This window comes from Mesoplodon bidens (assembly GCF_964165515.1).
Source record: "Mesoplodon bidens genome assembly, chromosome: 2".
In the NCBI taxonomy this organism is placed as follows: Eukaryota; Metazoa; Chordata; class Mammalia; order Artiodactyla; family Ziphiidae; genus Mesoplodon; species Mesoplodon bidens.
This window is the reverse complement of record NC_138177.1, coordinates 110,725,833-110,746,646: the sequence shown is the minus strand read 5'-3', so window position 1 is coordinate 110,746,646 and position 20,814 is coordinate 110,725,833. Positions and strand designations below refer to the sequence as shown.

General features: G+C 35.0%; 1 protein-coding gene across 1 annotated transcript in view; it reads right to left on the bottom strand.

Annotated features, from left to right (window-relative positions):
- Window positions 1-20,814, bottom strand: part of COL24A1 (collagen type XXIV alpha 1 chain) — a 400,363-nt gene that overhangs the window by 148,637 nt on the left and 230,912 nt on the right. Inside the window, exons 25-27 of the mRNA XM_081222837.1 lie at window positions 11,627-11,680; window positions 7,963-8,016; window positions 1,036-1,089 (exon numbers count right to left, since the gene is read on the bottom strand). Coding sequence (XP_081078963.1) covers window positions 1,036-1,089; window positions 7,963-8,016; window positions 11,627-11,680 — 162 coding nt within the window. The remainder of the gene's footprint in view (window positions 1-1,035; window positions 1,090-7,962; window positions 8,017-11,626; window positions 11,681-20,814) is intronic.

The following is a 20,814-nucleotide window of genomic DNA, read 5'->3' as shown; positions in this document are numbered from 1 at the left end:
TATTTAAAGATTAAGTAGCACCATGTCTTCAACTTACTCTCAAACAGTTTAGGAAATAATAAGAATATGTATATAAACAAATATATTAAGAACACGTATGTTCTCTAAGGAGAGAATAAGAGTGTAAATGTGGTACAATGTCAATATCTGGGGATTCTGGGTTGTACTATTCTTTCAACTTTTCCATAAGTTTGAAATTAATTCAAAACAAAAAAGTTAAAAATTTGGCAAAGGAAAATAAAACTTTATTTTTTTTCTGAAAAAAAAATAGCCTTAAAAGAAGATTAAGTTGTTATTTGTTACTAAGTCAAGTACAATGAATTATTTTTATACCCAATGGTCTCCAGTGCTTAGAAGACAAAATTTATTTATCTGTATAACACAGGTAGATAAAACCAGTGAACTTTCACAGCATCTCAAATCTATTTCTTATCTTACACGAGTAAAAAGATTGGCAACTGTGCCCTAGATCAGTCTTCCTCATTTTAGAAGTCAATGACACATCTATCAGTATGCTGGAAGATTGGGCTTATCTTCAAAACAGAAGCTTCACAAAACAGCATAAACCATTTCTGATAATAGTTCTGCTTAGGGGATCACAAAGGCTGATATTCTTCACACTTAAGTTCAAAATAACTTTCAAATTTTAATAAGCAAACTTTCTCTTTAGAGACAAGGCTTCATTATCTTTCTGTAACCACAAATGGAGTTATTCAAAACTCAGTTTTTGAATAAAGGTATATTTTCCATTAATTTTATCAGTTTGAGAATATGTGGAAATTTCTAAGAACAACATGTTGGAAATTCTGCTTGTGATTTGTTCGTCCAATAGGTCTAAGCTTGATTACTGACTGTTTTCTTATATGTGGTTATTCAAAAGAAAGTTTAGATGTTTTTTATTTTACGTTGCAGAACTATACTATTAGAAGTGAGCAGTAAATAATAGAGCAAGTAGAAGTGAGGAGGTTCAAGATACGATGATATATTCTAGAGTGTTTTGCACTGACTGGGAAGAGAAGTCTTTTCTATACTTACAGGTAATCCCAGTGGACCCATGGCTCCTGGAACCCCAGGAGGACCTGGATATCCCTATAATTTAAGCAAAAATATAAAAGACATAAATTCTCCATCACATCTAATTATTTTCATTGAAGACAAACAAGTAAATTATAAATAGTAACTAAAAGTGATAATGTGATAAGATCTCCAACTACTATCCAAGACATAAGAGGCCACAGGAAATGTTCCAGAGATAGACGATATAAATAAAAAATGTTTACATAGAAGATGGGTATACTTTTATTAGAAACTCTTTGCCCCTAGAAATGAAGTCTGCTAGCCAGAATCACATATTATAACCTACTGAGAAGAGAATATTCTTCTCACATATCTGTAGGTTGTGTTATGCTATGAATAGATGTATATTATGTTATATAGATTGTGAAATCATATCATTTTCAGATGTCAGGGAATTCAATAATTAAGAAACGTGGGCCTCTCCAGGAGACTCCAAGACCAGCAGCCATGAGGCTGAGTGGGCCTTCGTGCTCTGGCTGGGTGTCAGGCCTGTGCCTCTGAGGTGGGAGAGCCGAGTTCAAGACACTGGTAGACCAGAGACCTTCCAGCTCCATGTTAATATCGAGCAGCGAAAGCTCTCCCAGAGATCTCTGTCTCAACGCTAAGACCCAGCTTCACTCAACGACCAGCAAGCTACAGTGTTGGACACCCTATACCAAACAACTAGCAAGGCAGGAACATAACCCCACCCATTAGCAGAGAGACTGCTTAAAATCATAATAAGGTCACAGACACCCCAACACAAACCACCGGACATGGTCCTGCCTACCAGAAAGACAAGATCCAGCCTCATCCACCAGAACACAGGCACTAGTCCCATCCACCAGGAAGCCTACACAACCCACTGAACCAACCTTAGCGACTGGGGGCAGACACCAAAAACAATGGGAACTACATACAAACCTGCAGCCTGCAAAAAGGAGACCCCAAACACAGTAAGGTAAGCAAAATGAGAAGACAGAAACACACAGAAGATGAAGGAGCAAGGTAAAAACCCAGCAGACCAAGCAAATGAAGAGGAAACAGGCATTCTACCTGACAAAGAATTCAGAGTAATGATAGTAAAGATGATCCAAAATCTTGGAAATAGAATGGAGAAAATACAAGAAACTATTAACAAGGACCTAGAAGAACTAAAGAACAAACAAACAATGATGATCAACACAATAAATAAATTAAAAATTATCTAGAAGGAATCAATAGCAGAATAACTCAGGCAGAAGAATGGATAAATGACTTGGAAGATAAAATAGTTGACATAAATACTACAGAGCAGAATAAAGAAAAAAGAATGAAAAGAACTGAGGACAGTCTCAGAGACGTCTGGGACAACATTAAATGCACCAACATTCGAATTATAGGAGTGTAAGAAGAAGAGAAAAAGAAAGGGACTGAGAGAATATTTGAAGAGATTATAGTTGAAAAATTCCCTAATATGGGAAAGGATATAGTCAATCAAGGCCAGGAAGTGCAGAGAGTCCCATACAGGACAAATCCTAGGATAAACATGCCAATAAACACATTAACCAAACTATCAAAAATTAAATACAAAGAAAAAATATTAAAATCAGCAAGGGAAAAGCAACAAATATCATACAAGGGAATCCCCATTAGGTTAACAGCTCATCTTTCAGCAGAAACTCTGCAAGACAGAAGGGAATGGCAGGACATATTTAAAGTGATGAAAGGGAAAAAACTACAGCTAAGATCTACTCTACTCAGCAAGGATCTCAATCAGATTCGACAGAGAAATTAAAACATTTCCAGACAAGCAAAAGCTAACAGAATTCAGCACAAGCAAACCAGCTTTACAACAAATGATAAAGGAACTTCTCTAGGCAAGAAACACAAGAGAAGGAAAAGACCTACAGTAACAAACCCAAAACAATAAAGAAAATGGTAATAAGAATATAAATATCGATAACTACCTTAAATGTAATGGATTAAATGCTCCAACCAAAAGACATAGACTGGCTGAATGGATACAAAATCAAGAACTGTATATATGCTGTCTAAAAGAGACCCACTTCAGACCTAGGGACACAGAGAGACTGAAAGTGAGGGGATAGAAAAAGATATTCCATACAAATGGAAATCAAAAGAAAGCTGGAAGAGCAATACTCATATCACACAAAATAGACTTTAAAATAAAGTCTATTACAAAAGACAATGAAGGACACAATGTAAGGATCAAGTGATCAATCCAAGAAGAAGATATAACAATTGTAAAAATTTATGCACCCAACATAGGAGCACCTCAATACATAAGGCAAATGCTAACAGCCATAAAAAGGGAAATCGACAGTAACACAACCATAGTAGGGGACTTTAACATCCCAGTTTCACCAATGGACAGATGATCCAAAATGAAAGGAAATAAGGAAACACAAGCTTTAAATGACACATTAAACAAGATGGGCTTAATTGATATTTATAGGACATTCCATCCAAAAACAACAAAATGCACTTTCTTCTCAAGTGCTCATGGAATATACTCCAGGATAGATCATATCTTGGGTCACAAATCAAGCCTCAGTAAATTTAAGAAAATTGAAATCGTACCAAGTATCTTTTCTGACCACAATGCTATGAGACTAGATATCAATTACAGGAAAAAATCTGTGAAAAATACAAACACATGGAGGCTAAACAGTATGCTACTAAATAACCAAGAGACCAGTGAAGAATTCAAAGAGGAAGTCAAATACCTAGAAATAAATGAAAATGAAAACATGGTGACACAAAACCTATAGGAATCAGCAAAAGCAGTTCTAAGAGGGAAGTTTATAGCAATACAATCCTACCTCAAGAATCAAGAAACATCTAAAATAAATAACCTAACCTTACACCTAAAGCAATTAGAGAAAGAAGAGCAAAAACCCCCAAAGTTAGCAAAAGGAAAGAAATCATAAAGATCAGTTCAGAAATAAATGAAAAAGAAATGAAGGAAACAATAGCAAAGATCAATAAAACTAAAAGCTGGTTCTTTGAAAAGATAAACAAAATTGATAAACCATTAGCCAGACTCATCAGGAAAAAAAGGGAGAAGACTCAAATCAACAGAATAAGAAATGAAAAAGGAGAAGTAACAATGGACACTGCAGAAATACAAAGGATCATGAGAGATTACTACAAGCAACTATATGCCAATAAAATGGACAACTTGGAAGAAGTGAACAAATTCTTAGAAAAGCACAACCTTTGGAGACTGAACCAGGAAGAAACAGAAAATATAAACAGACTAATCACAAGCACTGAAATTGAGACTGTGATTAAAAATCTTGCAACAAACAAAAGCCCAGGACTAGACGGCTTCACAGGCGAATTCTATCAAACATTTAGAGAAGAGCTAACACCTATCCTTCTCAAACTCTTCCAAAATATAGCAGAGGGAGGAACACTCCCAAACTCATTCTACAAGTCCACCATCACCCTGATACCAAAACCAGACAAAGATGTCACAAAGAAAGAAAACTACAGGCCAATATCACTGATGAACATGGGTGCAAAAATCCTTAACCTAATACTAGCAAACAGAATCCAACAGCACATTAAAAGGATCATACACCATGATCAAGTGAGGTTTACCCCAGGAATGCAAGGATTTTTCAATATACGCAAATCAACCAACGTGATAAACCATATTAACAAACTGAAGGAGAAAAACCATATGATCATCTCAATAGATGCAGAAAAAGCTTTCAACAAAATTCAACACCCATTTATGATAAAAACCCTCCAGAAAGTAGGCACAGAGGGAACTTTCCTCAACATAATAAAGGCCATATATGACAAACCCACAGCTAGCATCATTCTCAGTGAAAAACTGAAACCATTTCCTCTAAGATCAGGAACAAGACAAGGGTGTCCACTCTCACCACTATTATTCAACATAGTTTTGGAAGTCTTAGCCTCAGCAAGGAGAGAAGAAAAAGAAATGAAAGGAATCCAAATCGGAAAAGAAGTCGAGCTGTCACGGTTTGCAGATGAAATGACACTATACATGGAGAATCCTAAAGATGCTACCAGAAAACTACTAGAGGTAATCAATGCATTTGGTAAAGTAGCAGGATACAAAATTAATGCATAGAAATCTCTTGCATTCCTATACACTAATGATGAAAAATCTGAAAGAGAAAATAAGGAAACACTCCCATTTACCCTTGCAACAAAAAGAATAAAATACCTAGGAATAAACCTACCTGAGGAGACAAAAGACCTGCATGCAGAAAACTATAAGACACTGATGAAAGAATTTAAAGATGATACCAACAGATGGAGAGGTATACCATGTTCTTGGATTGGAAGAATCAACATTGTGAAAATGACTACACTACCCAAAGCAATCTACAGATTCAGTGCAATCCCTATCAAACTACCAATGGCATTTTTTACAGAAGCAGAAAAAAAAATTTCACAATTTATATGGAAACACAAAAGACCCGGAATAGCCAAAGGAATCTTGAGAAAGAAAAGTGGAGCTGGAGGAATTAGGTTCCTGGACTTCAGAGTATACTACAAAGCTACAGTAACCAAGACAGTATAGTACTGGCACAAAAACAAAAATATAGATCAATGGAACAGGATAGAAAGACCAGAGGTAAACCCACACACATATGGTCACCTTACTTTTGATAAAGGAGTCAAGAATATATTATAGAGAAAAGAGAGCCTCTTCAATTAGTGGTGTTGGGAAAACTGGACAGCTACATGGAAAAGAATGAAATTAGAACAATCCCTAACACCATACATAAAAATAAACTCAAAATGGATTAAAGACCCAAATGTAAGGCCAGACACTATAAAACTGTTAAAGGAAAACATAGGCAGAACACTCTATGACATAAATCACAGCAAGATCCTTTCTGACCCACCTCCTAGAGAAATGGAAATAAAAACAAAATTAAACAAATGGGACCTAATGAAACTTAGAAGCTTTTGCACAGCAAAGGAAACCATAAACAAGTCGAATAGACAGCCCTCAGAATGGGAGAAAATATTTGCAAATGAAGAAACTGACAAAGGATTAATCTCCAAAATTTACAGGCAGCTCATGCAGCTCAATATCCAAAAAACAAACAACCCAATCCAAAAATGGGCAGAAGACCTAAACAGACATTTCTCCAAAGAAGACATACAGATAGTCAAGAGGCACATGAAAAGATGCTCAACATCACTAATCATTAGAGAAATGCAAATCAAAACTACAATGTGCCATTGTAGAATGGCCATCATGAAAAAATCTATAAATAATAAATGCTGGAGAGGGTGTGGAGAAAAGGGAGCCCTTTTGCACTGTTGGTGGGAATGTAAATTGGTACAGCCATTATGGAGAACAGTATGGAGGTTCCTTAAAAAACGAAAAATAGAACTACCATATGACCCAGTAATCCCTCTACTGGGCATATACCCTGAGAAAACCATAATTCAAACAGTCATGTACCACAATGTTCATTGCTGCACTATTTACAATAGCCAGGACATGGAAGCAACCTAAGTGTCCATCAACAGCTGAATGGATAAAGAAGATGTGTCACATATATACAATAGAATATCACTCAGCCACAAAAAGAAATGAAATTGAGTTATTTGCAGTGAGGTGGATGGACCTAGAGTCTGTCGTACAGAGTGAAGTAAGTCAGAAGGAAAAAAATCACAAACCATATGCTAACACATATATATGGAATCTAAAAGAAAAAAAAAGGTTCTGAATAACCTAGGGGCAGGACAGGAATAAAGATGTAGAGAATGGACTTGAGGATATGGGGAGGGGGAAGGGTAAGCTGGGACGAAGTGAGAGAGTGGCATAGATTTATGTATACCACCAAATGTAAAATAGCTAGCTAGTGAGAAGCAGCCACATAGCACAGGGAGATCATCTCGGTGCTTTGTGTCCACCTAGAGGGGTGGGATAGGGAGTGTGGGAGGGAGACACAAGAGGGAGGGCATATGGGGATATATGTATACGTATAGCTGATTCACTTCGTTATAAAGCAGAAACTAACACACCATTGTAAAGCAATTATACTCCAATAAAGAAGTTAAAAAATAAAAGAAATGTGAATGTGTACAAATACTTTAGCCTGTAACATTTCAGAAGGAACACACCCTTTGTGGTTTAACCATATTCAAATGATTCAGAGAATGCCTTAGTAGTCAATAATTCATGAAATTAATTAGCCTTATGGGTATATTAAACTTCGTAGTTGACAGCAATTGGAGATAGGTAAAAACATAATCTTACAGTGCTCTATTCATAGTACAGAAGTTAAAACTGAGCAAAAATTTATGTAAAATGAATTTGTAGATAGCATTAGGTATACCAGATCCATCACAGTATATTTTCTGAAAGCAAGATTCTTTAATTGAAAATAATTGTTCATTTCTATCACATTTAGAAACTTTAATAAATGAAAAAACTGCAATCTAGATATAAAATTTATCAGCTATTACTGTCTTAAAGGTAAAAGAATGTAAGATGAATTCTGGATTCTGCTCTTCCACATATCAAATAATTACATTGTGACCACAAACTTACGGAAAAGTGGCAATGATGATATGTGCCATATAAACTTTAGGCTATAAAAAAAAGTAGATTCTCATTGAATTTTCTTCTTCATCCACTTAAGCTAACCTAGGATGGTTTAATTCGTCTCTTAAAACTATAGGCTCATTCGACCTAGCCATGTGATTTGCATGCTTTTCAGTGCCAATCAGCATTCTGAATGGTAAACTGTTTAGAGGAGAAGAAAATTCTAATGGAACTTTACCACAAAATAGCATTTTTCACTTACTTAGACTTCATTCAAGGCAATTCCACCTCTGGAATGCCTTAACTTTATTATGTTCTTTGGACACATATCTTTCAAATCACTGAGCTCTTACCAAAATGCCCTTTTCCCCCTGGGGACCTAGTGGCCCTGGATTTCCACGTTCTCCCTTTTAAAACAAAGAAAAAAGAAAAACATTGAGGCATGTTAATTAGTCATGAATGAGCTAAGCCTAGACAGGAAACTCATCCTAATTTTCAATAATTTTTAAATTTACAAATTTTTTATTTTTACTCTAAATTTGCTAGACTTTTAATGAAAATCCTCTTAAGATACTTTTTAAGGGATAAAATACTAAAAAGTCTTATTAAAATGACAAAAATAGAAATTATGAATAATCAAGATTTAAAACTGAGCATGCATCGTATTCTAGTTTTGCAAGTAGAAATTCTTATAATTTTGAGACATAAAATATAAGAACTGTAAAAGTATGAAAGCATATTGTAAAAATTAAGTGTATAACCATTGAACAAAATTTTATTTCTGTAATCTGTCCATCACAATTAAGCATAATCATGATAATCACATATGCCACAGCAGATTAAAGGTCTAAACTGATTTACATTAAAATTCCAAAACTTTTCAACATGTTAGTGTAGAAAATTTAACCTAACACAGAAGTAACTAAACCAGAATGAAGAAAGTACAAAACCATCTAAATTTTTTGAACTGATGCCATTTTATATTTGTTATATTGTTAATAAAAAAACCGACAAGTATATATCAATCACTTTTAATGTACTAAGTGAGAGTTGGAGAGATATAACAGATATTTGACTTAGACTCTACCCTCAAGTAATTGAAAACATGACATTAACAAAGATGAATCAATTAAAGGACAATGAAATTTGGAATCGTGTGGTACTTATTCTAAACCCAGGAAGGGAAGAAATCAGGAAGGATTAGAATAATCTGGAAAGACTTTACAGAGGAGATAGAAATTTAATTGAGTAGTGTAGTTTGGCTTTGAATAAAGAGAGGGAAGAGGAGAGGATACTCTAAACCAAGAAAACAGTAAGAATAAGAATAGGGAAGAAATTTAATTGAGTAGTGTAGTTTGGCTTTGAATAAATAGAGGGAAGGGGAGAGGATACTCTAAACCAAGAAAACAGTAAGAATAAGAATAGGGACAAGTATGAAATATGAGATGGGGAGCAAGAAAGGTTTATACTGGAGAATATTAGAAAATTTGTTGGATGAACTGATTAAGCAAAATCACATAGTATCTTGACAGCAAAGTAGAGCCGTTAACAGCCTTCAACAATAGGGAGGCTAATGAAGGTTCTTCAAAATGCTTTATCATGACCCATCAGAATTAGTCTTCTGCTTATAGTATGTAGCCTGGATTAAAAGATAGGGAAAGGGTAGCATAAATATGATAGAGGGTAAATTTAAGATAAACTAATAAGAGTACGTCTGAGGGGGTAGATCGACTATTAGAAAGGACAAATTGTAAACAGAAACTCTAAGACCTGCTAAAAGATTAGGCATAGAGGATGGAGGAAAAGGGAAATGCAAAGATGGGTGCACTCTATCTATTCTGGAAGACTGGAAGAATAGAGATAGGTATACGGCATACTAATAGAAATGAGATAATTGGGAAGAAACCAGTTTGGATGTGGGAAAAAAATGATGAATTTTAAATACTGGGTTGGCCAAAATATTCGTTTGTTTTTTTCCGTAAAATGGCTCTAGTAGCACTTACTTGTCTTTAACTTCATTCGAAACAATTTTGTTAGATTGTATTATGACAGCTGTCGTATCAGCGTGCATTTAAAAATATTATCAAAATTGGTGAATTTTTGTGTAGCCATTTTAATACTGAAGATGGAAGAAAAAAGCAACATTTTTCTGCATATTATGCTTTATTCTTTCAAGAAAGGTAAAAACGCAACTGAAACGCAAAAACAAGATTTGTGCAGTGTATGGAGAAGGTGCTGTGACTGATCAAACATCTCAAAAGTGGTTTGCGAAGTTCTGTGCTAGAGGTTTCTTGCTGGATGATGCTCCACAGTCAGGTAGACCAGTTGAAGTTGATAGCAATCAAATCAAGACATTAATTGAGAACAATCAACATTATAGCACAATATCCAAATCAAGCGTTGAAAATCATTTCCACCAGCTTGGTTATACTAATTGCTTTGATGTTTGGGTTTCACATAATTTAAGCAAAAAAAAACCCAAAAAACAAAAAAAAAACTTCTTGACCATATTTCTGCATTGATTCTCTAGTAAAACGTAATAAAAATATTCCATTTTTAGAACAAATTGTGATGGGCGATGAAAAGTGGAAACTGTACAGTAATGTGGAACGGAAGAGATGGTGGGGCAAGTGAAATGAACCACCACCAACCACACCAAAGGCCGGTCTTCAACTAAATAAGTTGACGCTGTACATATGGTGAGGTTGGAAGGGAGCCCTCTATTAAGAGCTCCTTCCAGAAAACCAAACGATTAATTCCAACAAGTACTGCTCCCAGTTAGACCAACTGAAAGCAGCACTGGATAAAAAGCGTCCGAAATTAGTCAACAGAAAACTCATTATCTTCCATCAGGATAATGCAAGACCACATGTTTCTCTGATGACAAGAAATAAAAACTGTTACAACTTGGCTGGGAAGTTCTGATTCATCTGCCGTATTCACCAGACATTGCACCTTCGGATATCCATTTGTTTCGGTCTTTACAAAATTCTCTTAATGGAAAAAAATTTCAATTCCCTGGAAGACTGTAAAAGGCACCTGGAACAGTTCTTTGCTCAAAAAAGATAAAAAGTTTTGGGAAGATGGAATTATGAAGTTGCCAGAAAAATGGGAGTAGGTAGTGGAACAAAACAGTGAATAAGTTGTTCAATAAAGTTCTTGGTGAAAATGAAAAATGTGTCTTTTATTTTTTACTTAAAAACTGAAGGAAACTTTTGGCCAAGCCAATATGCTGAGTTTGACTTAAATTAAAAAATTTCAGATGGGAATAACTGGAATATTATCGAATTTACTTCTAATCCTGGCTCTACTTAATTATTCACAAAGAGTAGCCTTGCATATTAGACTATCATGCTCTGCTTTATATTCAGCAAGTCAGTTTCAGTCAAAGACTCGAAGTTTTTGGTTTATTACCTACTAGTTCATTATAAGCTTCTATTAAAAAAAAATTCAAGAAAATGCCCTTGCTGGTTTCAAATAAAGAATTACTTACTTTTTTTAAAAAAAAGACTTTCTTAAATTTGAAATCAATATGGAAAATCACTCCCAAGATAATGATTTCTAGGAAATTCTTAAGCAAATTACAATTTCCATCACAATAGCCAAAAAGATCCTTGAATAACTTCATACTGAATTCCAAGCAGATATAAAGAGTTTGTGACTGAAACTTGGATCAGGGAAAGTGATAACTTATTCTTCACTTTCAAAACTGTTTCCTTTAGGAGCCTGTTCTCATAAGTAGATTTAAATATTTTCTAGTCATAAACCTAGACCATCAATTTCATCTTTTCTCTTCAGAGCACATCATTATAGCCAAAAGAGTACTCTGCCTTTTAAAAATTAGAAACATACATGCTATCAGCTATATTTCAATATATTTAAGAGATTCAGTACAGGTAATGCATTTTAAGTTATGAGTAATTTCTAATTTCTAATTCATAAAATATCATATGACTGTCTCTCCTTTGAGTTTAGCTTAGAATCCTTACTATTGAACAAAACAATGAAAGAAATTACCTTTTCACCAGTGCTTCCAGTCATTCCAACTTCTCCAGGTGAACCAACAGGTCCCTTTTAGGAAAAAATATAATAGAAAATACACATATATTGTATTACTATTATAGCATCCTGGTTTTAAGTCACCTATACACATGTTGTTTCTTTCTAACTCATCCTAAATTTTATCTTAAAGTAAAATTCCTCCTGGTATAGGCATCCAGCCTAAGACTTCACATCAGAATTAATTATTCAGTTAATCAACAAATATATATGAATGTCTAATATGTGACGGGCTGGCTGCTGGGAGGCACTGAGTTTCAAATTCAAACATAGTCCCTATCCTTGTAGAACTTACAGTTCAGTGGATGTCATAAAAACTCCTGCAGTTATTGTAGATTCTTGATGTGGATACACTAGCTTAAGAAATCATTTCTGTGACTTCCTTCTTTGAAAGCTCCTCAACACATGAGGGAATAGCACATACCCACTCGTTAATTCATTCAAAAAATATTTGGTGCCTACTTTGTGCCATGCACTATGCTGCTTGCTGAGATTTCATTAGTAAGCAAAAGGAGATCTAGGCCCTGCCCTGATGAGGTAAAAAATCTTATAACAGAAACAAGAACAACTAAATTAGAAAGTGAACATTTATAAATTATGATACAGGTTCACAAAGGAAACAACTGAGGTGGAGAATAAAAGTGAGGTGATGCTGAGGTGGAGAATAAAAGACAAGACCTATTGTAGGAAAGATGGTCAGGGTAAACTTGAGACCTGATATTTAAACTGAAAGCTGAAGAATAAAAAGAGGCCAGCCAGCCAAGCACAGAAAGGAGGAAGAGAGTTCTAGGTGGAGAAAATAGCTTGAAGTAAAGAATGAATTTGGCAGAAGAAGTGAAAGAAGGCAATCAGTACCACTGTTTCAGAGTGAACAATGCTCAGGGTGCATCTACCTTTGTCTGTATGGATTCTACTTCAAGCAGTGTAGAAAGCAAAAATGGTAACGTAGAACAAGCTTTACAACAAGAGTATAATCCTTCTCCCTGACTGTCTTCAATTATGAAGTTATATTCTACTTTTATTTAAAAATGTATGAAACATTTTCTTTTGCAATAGTTACCAAGCAAAGACACTATTTAGATTATATAATATTACATATTAGCATATAGAAGGTACCTGAATCATGAAAAAATGGTATGCTGTGTTTAAGCTACCTGAAGTTAATGTATGGGGCATGATTTTATCCACATATACTGGGTTGGCCAAAAAGTTTGTTCGTGTTTTTCCTGCTCTTATGTAAGATCTTACAGAAAAACCCAAACGAACTTTTTGGCCAGCCCAATATCTATATCCTTATCCATATCTATCTATCTATCTATCTATCTGGTGACTATGTATACATTAACATACGTTAAATACTTTCTGTGTGACTGATTTAATCCTCACAACAACTATATTTGGTAGTATTATCATGATTCCCCTTTAACAGATGAGGCAGATGAGTTAAGAAGCTTTCTAAGGTAGATGAGTTTAAATAGCATAGATGAGTTTAAGTGGCGATTGAACGCTTGAAATGTGGCTAGTGCAATTTGACATGTGCTTAAATGTAAAAGGCACACTAGATTTCAAAGACCTACTACAAAAACAATGCAATTTTTGTGCAATTTCTGTCCATATCTTTTGTCCAAATTTTGCTCTTGAGGTTGCCTATATTTTTTGGTGATAATTTTCAGGAATTCTTATACATTCAAGGTATAAACTCCTTGCTGGTTTTAGATGTTATAAATTCCTTCTTGTGATTTATCACCTGTGAGATTATTTTGACATCCTTCATTGATAGAAATCCTTAATTTTGATGTAGCCACATCCAACCATTTTTTGCCTTATGATTTGTATTTTCTGGATCTTGTTTAACAAGCCTTCCTCTACCTTTATGTCATTAGGTAATTGGCATTCTTTTCTATTAGTGTTAACTTTTTAAGGTAGATCTTAATCCATCTGGAGTCCATCTTTTTCACCAGGTGTGAGATAGAGATCCAACTAAATTTTTTCCACATAGTGACCCAGTTTTCCAAATACTATACATACTAAAATTTATTTTTCCCATTAATTTGTGGTGTCAATCTTTTAAAAAATTTTATCGAGGTATAAATGACATACAACAATATATTAGCTTTAGGTGTACAGCATAATGATTCAATATTTGTATATATTGTGAAATGATAACCACAATAAGTCTAGTTAACATCCCTCATCACCATACATAGTTACAGAATTTTTTTCTTGTGATGAGAACATTTAACATTGACTCTCTTGGTGACTTTCAGATATGCAATACAGTATTATTAACTATAGCTTCTATGCTGTACATTACAACCCCATGGCTTACTTATTTCATAACTGGAAATTTGTACCTTTTGACCCCCTTCACCTATTTTGCTCACTCCTCAGCCCCTGCCTCTGGCAACCATCAATCTATTCTGTGTATCTATGATCTTGGTTTAAAAATTATTTTTTTTTAGATTCCACATATACGTGAGATGATATGATATTTGTCTTTCACTTATTTCACTTTGACTTATTTCACTTATTTCACTTTGACTTATTTCACTTACAAAAAGATGTACCCTTTTTATGGTTGAAAAGTGTTCCATTGTACACATAAACCACATCTTTACCCATTCATCCATCGATGGAAACTTAAAAAGGTTGTTTCCATATCTTGGTTATTGTAAACAATGCTTCAGTGAACATGGGGGTGCATATATATTTTCAAATTCATGCTTTTGTTTTCTTCAGATAAATACCTAGAAGTGGAATCATATGGTAGTTCTATTTTTAATTTTTTGAGGAACCTCCATATTGTTTTCCACAGTAGCTGCACCAGTTTACATTCTCACCAACTGTGCACGAGGGTTCCCTTTTCTCCACATTCTCGCCAACACTTGCTATTTCTTATCTTTTTGATAACAGCCATTCTCACAGGTGTGAAGTGATATCTCGTGGTTTTGATTTGCATTTCCCTGATGATTAGTGATGTTGAGCATCTATTCCTTTGCCTGTTGGCCATCCGTACATCTCATTTGGAAAAATACTTATTCAGACCCTCTGCTCATTTTTAAATCAAATTGCTTGCTTTTTGCTATTGAGTTGTATGAGTTCTTTTTTTTTTAATATAATGTTATACTACCCCTTAAGTATCTCAGTGTGTTTTCTATAGATTCGGTCAATTATTGCTGTATTCTAATGAGTTTTTTTTTTAAAGAAGATGTTGGGGGTAGGAGTTTATTAATTAATTAATTTATTTTTGGCTGCGTTGGGTCTTTGTTTCTGTGCGTGGGCTTTCTCTAGTTGTGGCAAGCGGGGGCTACTCTTCATCACGGTGCACGGGCCTCTCACTATCGCGGCCTCTCTTGTTGAGGAGCACAGGCTCCAGATGTGCAGGCTCAGTAGTTGTGGCTCATGGGCCTAGTTGCTCCGCGGCATGTGGGATCCTCCCAGACCAGGGCTCGAACCCGTGTCCCCTGCATTAGCAGGCAGATTCTCAACCACTGCGCCACCAGGGAAGCCCTGTATGAGTTCTTTATATATTTTGGATATTAGCTCCTTACCAGGTACATGATTTGCAAACATTTTCTTCCATTCACTAGGTTGCCTCTACATTTTGTTAATGATTTCCTTTGCTATGCAGAAGCTTTCGAGTTTGATGTAGTTCCACTTGTTTATTTTTGCTTTTATTGTCTTTGCTGTCGGTGTCAAATCCAAAAAAAATCTGTGGTGCCTTTCTTATAACATTTTATACATGGCATATTTCTAAACTCTCTCTAGTACATTAATTATTTCTCTGTTTTCTCCTCTTTGAAAATTCTCTCACTCATTTTGTTCTAATGTTTTTATAGCTATTCCTACTACAGAACTGAAAATAAGCACTCTAAAACAGGTTTAGATCAGTAGTAAAGAATCTGAACTACACAGGATTTATATCTACTTACTCTTTAAATCTATATTACTGTTTAATCTGAAAACTATCCACACACCTGGAAATCAATAGGTGAATCAGATGAACACATTTAGAGTTGAGGCCTCTCAAATTTCCTTAAACCTAGGATGTTATTGATTGTAAGATGCACTATTACTTTTGTATCTCTAAAGAGAAAAAAGATTCTTCCAAGTAATTTAATTCACCACTGATTGTAAGAAACATCCTAATTTTACAAATACTAAAATGTGAAAAAAATTGTATTATTGTTAAAAATATTCACTGCTCCTTTTTGTTGAAAGAGTACACATCCCTGCATTGTTGATGTCAGCCTTGGCCATGTGGCTTGCAGTGTCAATGGCAAAAATATAATCCTCCATCTTGTTGACATCTGGCTTCTCTATGTAACTTACTTTGACCAAATAAAAGTGAGTGTGTGTGGTAGTGATATGTGCGACTTTTTTTTTTTTTAAGCCAGTTTCTTTTTTTCCTTCTACCCTGAGGTCAGCCATGTCCCAGACAGGAGCAGCTCCTGAAGCCTAGGTGTCAGAATGCAGAAGAGATGGATAGAGCCACAGCCAACCAACAGTGGACAGAATGCAAGTAACAAGCAAACTTTTGTTGTCATAAGCCACTGATATTTTGAGGGTGTTTCTTTCTGCAGCAAAACTTAGCCTAATGTGACTGATGCAACTTGTATTTTAGAACTGATGAAATCTGGTACTTATTTGCCTGAAAAACAGGTGATTTTCCTCCACTTTCTTCTAACCTATGTACTAAAGGCCCTAGGAGATGGTGGAGCCATAAGAAAAAAGGAAGCAGGGCATCTCAGTCACCTTGTCGGAGAGAGCTACCTGGTAATACTCAAACTGGACTATTAACATGCGCAAAAACAACTTCTTATCAAGTTAAGCCTACAAAAAATTTTAGGTTTATTTGTTATAGCTGTTAATATTCTCCTAAAAATACAGCAAATTAAACTATGTGTTGACATAAAATTGAAAAACTTTGTAATCTATCTCAATTGGCTTATTCAAAAGTTAGTCTCACAGAAATCTTTTTATAAATGAAGATGGTATAAAGTGCACTGAACCAACCTCTAGTTTTGATTGCAAATCAACTTATTCAATAAGTGAAAAATGATCTGAAGAAAATAAAATTAAACACATATTTATGTGTTCATGTAACAAGCTCTGTGCTAAGAGTGGTAGAGGATACAAAGATGAGTTAAATATAATAAGGCGTTAATAATCTAGTAAGTTGGATGAGGAAAAGCATATTTTCTGTAAGTTAAGAGAAGAAAAATAAAATCCTATATAATGCAAAGGCAGTGGAGATTATGTCTGGTTGAGAACATAAGGAAAAGCTTTACAGAGAACACAATATTTGAGGTACGGCCAACTGTTGACAAGATAAATGGTGAAACTGTATTCAACGTAGAGAAAATGATCTGAACAGAAAATGGGAGGTAGCAAATGATGAAACATATGTCAAACATAAAGCAAGTCCAGATTATCTGGCAAACAGGATATGTGTAGGAAAGAGACTGGGATAGATATGGTGATATACTATTCAGGGCTTTGAATGCCAAGTATATTTGTATTGGTGGTGTTTGAAGAAAAATTTGTGTTTGTAGAAGAATCATTGTAGGTTTGAGTAAAGGAGGAAGGTAATCGTATCTGTACTGAATGGACAGTAATTTAACAACATGTGTTCAATGTGTGGAAATGGGAAAAAGATACAAAATGGTGTAAACAGTTAGAAGCTATTGTAATAGTCTAGTTTAAGTGTAATGACTCTTATGACAATGGTATCATGACTCCAAGAAACAGTAGCTCAGGGGAGAAGCCAGTGTCAGAGGAGATGATGAATTAAGCCATGGGACACTTAAGGCTCTTAATTGACAATTATGGCTCATGGGACAATCAGAGAGTCTATCCTGAAATATTAATTTGTGAGTCCATAGAAAAATCAATTCCTGAAATCATAAGAATGATGCAGTACATACAGTAATAACAGAAGAAAAACAGGAGAGAATTTTAATGAAAATTCTTCGGAAGCAAGAGAAGGAAAAACAAAAGGAAGAAAGGAGGAGAATCAGGAATGTGCAAGGAAAGTTTAAGAAGGGAAAAGTTTCAGAAAGCAAGACATCAGTGTTATGTGGAAGGGTTAAGAAGGATGAATATTGAGACAAAGTCATAGGATTTGGCAATTAGAAGGTTGGCGGTGACCGTTAAGAACAATTTCAGTACCTTTTGTGTGTTTAAATGTAATTTTGCCAAAGAGAATACAAGTGAGGAGAAAGTGGAAAAAAGCTGTGTAGTTTATTCTTTTAAGAAGTTTGACAGTAAAAAGGAGGAGGCAGAATAACTGCTTGAGGACATAGTTTGAAAATTATTTTATTTAGAATCTAATTTTTGTTCTATCTGCCAAATAAAACAAACTCATCTACAATATAAAAATATTCTTCTAAACAGAAGGAAATTATATTCAAAACTTAATTTTTTTGCTCTATTTCATAAAATGAGTTTTGTTTTGTTTTTAAAAGAAAACAGACTAATTCAACACATCTGTATCAGAGAGAAGATATTGGCAGGTTTTACATGCTCCCAAGGTCTATGTCCTAGCCAGTTGTCTCTAGACAGATTCCTTGCACTGGGAATGCTTTGTGAATTACAGAACTCACACAGAGAGACATGTATTAGGCAAAGGTGCCCTATAACCTTCTCTTCCTTATTGCAGAAACACTGTTTAAAAGGACAGATTATGGCGCTATGACTTGTTCTAATTTTTACCCATGAAACCTTAAGTGTCACATACAACGAGAGTCAAGGGTAGAAAGCTATTTGTTCAATTTTAAAGTGCTCAAATGCAAATTATGGGTATGTGGAAATGGGCATAATTTATTCACATTTTTAATCTATGGATCCTCAGAAGAAAAATATGGATGGCCTCCATTTCTGTTCCTTTCAATTCATTCTTATTCATTTCAAAACAAATGTTGAAATCTTTTATATTATTGTATTAGTTATCTATTACTGCAGAATAGATTACCCCAAAGTCAGTGGCTTAAAACAATAAATACTTATCTCACAGTTTCTGTCAGTCAAGAATTCACTAGTGCTTAGCTCAGGATTTTTCTGAGTTCTGGCTCAGAGTTTTTCATGAGGTTGTAGTCAAGATATGACATAAGCTGCAGTCATCTGAAGTCTTGACTGAGACTAGGGAATCCATTTCCAAGAAGGCTGTTAGCTGGAGGCCTCAGTTTCTTGCTATGTAGGCCTCTGTATGGCCTGAATTCATGGCAGTAGGTTCCCCACCCCACCCAGAGTGAATAATCCAAGAGAGAGAGTGAGCAAGGAAGAAGCTGCAATGTCTTTTATGACCTAGTCACACACAAGTATTTCTGCCATAGCCTATTCATTAGAAGCGAGTCATGAAGTCCACTCCACACTGAGAGTGAAATAAGACTATCTTTCGGAAGGGGGAACATCAAAGAATTTGCAGACATATTTTAAAACCATTACAATGACTCAATTTTATTCTTGGCTTGATTTGATATTTTGTTAAGACTGATTCCTCCTAGAAACAATAAATGCTGGAGAGGGTGTGGAGAAAAGGGAACACTCTTGCACTGCTGGTGGGAATGTGAATTGGTACAGCCACTATGGAGAACAGTATGGAGGTTCCTTAAAACACTAAAAATAGAACTACCATATGACCCAGCAATCCCACTACTAGGCATATACCCTGAGAAAACCATAATTCAAAAAGAGACATGTACCAAAATGTTCATTGCAGCTCTATTCACAATAGCCCAGAGATGGAAACAACCTAAGTGTCCATCATCAGATAAACGGATAAAGAAGATGTGGCACATATGTACAATGGAATATTACTCAGCCATAAGAAGAAACGAAACTGAGCTATTTGTAATGAGGTGGATAGACTTAGAGTCTGTCATACAGGGTGAAGTAACTCAGAAAGAGAAAGACAAATACCATATGCTAACATATATATATGGAATTTAAGAAAAAAAAATGTCATGAAGAACCTAGGGGTAAAACAGGAATAAAGAAACAGACCTACTTGAGAATGGACTTGAGGATATGGGGAGGGGGAAGGGTAAGCTGTGACAAAGCGAAAGAGAGGCATGGACATATATACACTACCAAACGTAAGGTAGATAGATAGTGGGAAGCAGCCACATAGCACAGGGAGATCAGCTCGGTGCTTTGTGACCGCCTGGAGGGGTGGGATAGGGAGGGTGGGAGGGAGGGAGACACGAGAGGGAAGGGATGTGGGAACAGATGTGTATGTATGACTGATTCACTTTGTTATAAAGCAGAAACTAATAAAAAATAAAAATAATAATAATAAAACAGTCTTTCACCAGGAAGTAGGATGTTAGCTGTAGACTTTTCATAGACACACTTTATTGTTTGAAAAAGTCCCTTCATTAAAAGTTTTTGCCATAAAAAAAAAAGACTGATTCCTCCTAATACTTTTCTTCAGTTTTTTAACATCTGTTGTCAAGTTAGACACTTCTGCAGAAATATTCTAAGTAGTATTGGAATGATGTACATTTTCCCAAAGATGAAATGCATAAAATTTCATTAGTTCTTAATTATTTATCATGTATAAGACACTATACTAGTCAATTAATAACTAAAATATAAAGCAGATAACAAAAATTTCCATGAGATAAATCACTATAGAATATCAAAGTAGGAGTCAGCAAACCATGACCCCAAGGGCTGGCTACGTGTTTTTTGGAAATAAAGATTTGCTCGAACACAGCCATGACCTTTTGTTTACCTATTGCCTATGGCTGCTTTCATTCTATAAAGGCAGAGCTGAGTAGTTCGGACAGAGATTTTATGGCCCACAAAACCCAAACCATTTCTTTTGGGTATTTAAGGGAAATACAAAGCAGTCATTGAAGCCATAGCCTCAGCTTATAAGAATTATCAGCAATTTATACTTTTTGATCAAAATTTGCATTAAAAGAAGTTCCAAAACATTGATTCCATGTCTAATACACATTAAAAAAAAAACAAAGCTTTTAGCTAGAACATGCCATACTATGTGTCAAGAGCTAGATAACTCTACGATAAATGAAAACACTCACTTTTTGCAAAATGGAATATATAATAGTCTATTTAAAGATTTTGTTAGCTAAAGTGGAAACTCAAAGAGCCTTATGTATACTAAATCACTTCTTAGA